The sequence below is a fragment of the Punctularia strigosozonata genome (genome assembly GCF_000264995.1).
Source record: "Punctularia strigosozonata HHB-11173 SS5 unplaced genomic scaffold PUNSTscaffold_7, whole genome shotgun sequence".
Classification (NCBI taxonomy): Eukaryota; Fungi; Basidiomycota; class Agaricomycetes; order Corticiales; family Punctulariaceae; genus Punctularia; species Punctularia strigosozonata.
This window is the reverse complement of record NW_006767439.1, coordinates 1,276,293-1,279,991: the sequence shown is the minus strand read 5'-3', so window position 1 is coordinate 1,279,991 and position 3,699 is coordinate 1,276,293. Positions and strand designations below refer to the sequence as shown.

Genomic DNA, 3,699 nt, shown 5'->3' with positions numbered 1-3,699 from the left:
CTCATGGGCTCCGGCGCGCCATGAAATCGTCGCAGCCCTCCCGAGGTCGTATGCGACTGTGGCCTTGTCTTGGCAGGCGGCGGCTCGTCATCGTCCGTTTGCACCTCCTCTCGGGCCCTTTTGACTGGGCGCGGCTTTGGTCTTGGCTGGACAGGCGGTGACTCGTCCTCGTCCATCGGCTCCAGGGCGCCCGGATATCGTGATGGGCCCGCGGCCGGTGGTGGGCTCAGACTGCGATGATGCATGGGTCTCGATGACCCCGATGCCTGCAATCGTCGCTTCGGCTGCGAAGTCGTGCGTTCCAGGTTCAGTCTGCATATCGTACAGGACGTCCCGGATTACTCACCGGTTGTCGACCATTCTCTTCATTTTCGTTCATAACGTATGCGCGCTTCTGCAACGTCGACTGTAAAGATTGCGAATAAGTCAAGGTTAGTGCGAGTGTGAATATCTACAGACCTGATGATGCATCACAGCAGTCTCGACATCGGAATCCACCTCGACGGCCTTGACGACGCCACGTTTGTCTTGACCAATTCGTCTCATCGCATCCCGTCCTTGCTCTCCCCCGTCCTCCTGCTCACCCCAGCGCTTGTCTCCCAGTGACTTTTCGACCCCTGCTCCTTCGCCAGTGTCCCTGTCCTCATCTCTGTACACAAGGTACTGCTGATCTGGCTCGTGCGTCCCATCATCATTCGGGAAGTACAATTCTTCTTCGTTGGAGGACGGATCGCGGGCTTCGTTCGGCAACAAACGAGCGGCCTTCGGCCGCGGGGCTACATTTGCTGCTCGGCTGCCCTTCCCTCGACCACGGCCACGGGAATTTCTCGTTGCCCGGCCTTGGACTCCGTATCTTCTTTGGTGCCAGGCACTAGTTTGCTCCACCGTGTACATCACGACTTGCTCGAGGTCACCAATCATGACGATATCGTCCTCCTTGTCCTCACTATGGGCCCACCGTGTGACGAGCGGGATGTCGGCCTTATGATCCCAGGACGCGGCCTTCTCCTCTGTGACCGAAATCAGCTCCAGAGCCGTGTGAATGCCATCTGATTACTAGCCTTTAGTCCATGGTTCGATGGCAAACTTCGGGCCTTCTCCATCCGGGAGGAAGGGCATGACCATGTGTTTAATGAGGTCGTCAACACCATTCCCTCGGAACTTGAATGCATAGCTGGGGTTCGTGTAGATCAAGAAGAAGTCGGGGTCCGCATTGATGAGCCGCACTTCGTGCTTTAACATGAAGTCGAGCAATTTATGCCACGGGAAGTGGTCCATATTGACCGTGATGGGAATACGCACTAGCGAGATGATCAGATACATGTGACCGGCAACAGGAGCCAAACTCACGGCATTTCCGCTTGAACAACACCTTAAAGACGCGATGCAAGTATTCGCGTTCACCTTCACGAGGTTTTGCTGCCGGTATCACATCGCTTTGAAGCGAAGGAGGCGGTAACTCTGGAGCCCCGATGCCCAGCATTGCCATCTCGAGAACTCTGACACGATGTGTTGGCGTAGGTATCAATGAGTTGCGATGTACGTACCGAATCGCGGCCTGATAGTTCGCCATAGTGTTCCACATGTCACCTCCGTACCTCGTCCTGAGTTCCGCCCACGGCGGAGAACCTCCGAAGGCCGTGAATCCGCAGGGGCCTTTAGTGTCGATGAGGAAGCCGAAACAATGGAGACCTTCATGCCTCCAGAGGTTTTTGGCCTAAAAGATGCTCAGCGTCTGCAACAGCACGCTGAAAATGACTCACCAATTGTACCGCCAGTTTCACGGCACGTTTGAACTCGCGCTTGAGCTTCCCTTCCTTGCCGAGTTTCGCTAGATACGCCTCCTCCCGCTCCTGTCTCCAATCCAGGTAAGGTTGCGCAGCATCTACCTTTTCTTGGCCAGAAAACTGGCCGATTCTCTGGTGATATTCAGCTTGCAACCGAGCCATGAAGGATTCCGGTGACTCTGTTTCACCATGAAATCAGCCCGCGTGTAGTGAGCTGAAGATATAGTGCTTACCGTTTTCTTTGTCGTGCGGTTTGTGCTTTGCGTACCACGAAGAAAAAGCCGCCCACGGGCTCTTGGCACGCTGCTTTACGACTTCCGGGCCAAACAACATCTTCAGGATTTTCTCCGCGGGCCGTTCGGTCAAAATCGCCATCTTTTCCACGAATTCGTCAATCTGCTCGATGAAGTCTTCTATCATGGCGAGGTATTTCTTTGGTAAAGGGCCGGGTTTCGATTTTGTAGTCTCCTCAGATGAGCTCGAGCCATCATCTTCATCAGTACCACGCTCCCCGCCATCATCCTTTGGAACATGCGCCTTCGCCTTCACCTTCGCCTTCGCCTTCGCCTTCGTTTTCGTCTTCGCCTTCGTCTTCGCCTTCGCCTTCGCCTTGCGTTGCGATAGGAGACCCCTATTTTCAGACGCGGACTGTTGCTCGTTGTCGGAAGGGTCTCGTGATATCCCCTTCCCCTTTGGGTCGGGTGCAGCATCGGCCTTTTCAGATCGTGAGATTCTTTCCGCCGCTCCGGCGTCCGCTCTGCGTTCTGCTCCGGCCTGATTCGGACTACCCTCTGAAGTCTGAAGCGATTCGCCCTTGTGCGTCCTGGTAACCGATGATGCCTTCGATCCCTCATTATTTTGTGATGGTGCCTGCTTCTGGGTGGGTACTCGACGACGTGCATTGGAAGGTGCACAGTCTTCTTCGTCAACCGCGTCTCTCTCAAGCTCGTCGTCGTCGTCGTCGGCGTCGTCGTCACCCTCCTCGTCCACGTATTCATCGCTGTCTTCACCAGAAGTATCTCGTGGCGCGTTCGCATTCTCTGCGCCGGAATGCTCTCCAGTCGAGTCGAAGAAATGAGGGTCCGCTCCTCCCTCCCATTGGGCGACATCTGACTCGTGATTCAAAGGAATATGTTCATCATCCAGGGAGCCAGTTTGGCCAATATATGCATCCGGACTTTGTGAGCGATCGATGAACGGTGGCGAAAATCCGGGATGGTTTGGATCTGCCGAAGACGGGACGCCTTGAGCAGCTGCCTGAATACTTGCTAGCAGCCCGCGTTGCAGTCTTGGATCGGATAGTAACCGCCCACTCCACAGCACCTTTGGTTGCACAACGGGTCGCGCTTGAGAAACAGCATGTAATAATGGTGGGATAAGATCTGCAGGATCACGCTGTCGTTCATGAGGGGAGGATGGGGAGGCGAAGACGCCCGCGCTGCCCACGTTCGTGTCCACTCCGCTCAACCTCGGCAGGTCGTCCGCGTCTTCTCTCGGGCTCGTGGCGGAGGGAGGCGGCTGCTGCCATTGCGTGTCAGCTATACATCACGAGACGGAGCTTGAGGATGAGCAACACACCAGAGGGGAAGATCGGGGGGCAAAGACGTCCGCGTTGCCCACGTTCGTGTCCACTCCGCTCAACCTCGGCAGGTCGTCCGCGTCTTCTCTCGGGCTCGTGGAGGAGAGAGGCGGCTGCTGCCATTGCGCGTCAGCTATACATCACGGGACGGAGCTTGAGGATGAGCAACACACCAGAGGGGAAGATCGGGGGGCAAAGACGTCCGCGTTGCCCACGTTCGTGTCCACTCCGCTCAACCTCGGCAGGTCGTCCGCGTCTTCTCTCGGGCTCGTGGAGGAGAGAGGCGGCTGCTGCCATTGCGCGTCAGCTATACATCACGGGACGGAGCTGGAG

At 56.4% G+C, this 3,699-nt stretch overlaps 1 protein-coding gene across 1 annotated transcript; it reads right to left on the bottom strand.

Annotated features, from left to right (window-relative positions):
* Nucleotides 1-87: 87 nt before the first annotated feature.
* On the bottom strand, nucleotides 88-3,671 carry PUNSTDRAFT_134926 (uncharacterized protein; the record flags this gene model as incomplete). The annotated part of the gene is made up of 10 exons (XM_007384437.1): nucleotides 88-284; nucleotides 343-406; nucleotides 460-1,010; nucleotides 1,149-1,301; nucleotides 1,351-1,499; nucleotides 1,548-1,717; nucleotides 1,764-1,966; nucleotides 2,021-3,308; nucleotides 3,366-3,482; nucleotides 3,540-3,671. Coding segments are annotated over 10 exons (3,024 nt in total), but the record flags the coding sequence as incomplete, so codon positions are not given.
* Nucleotides 3,672-3,699: the final 28 nt, after the last annotated feature.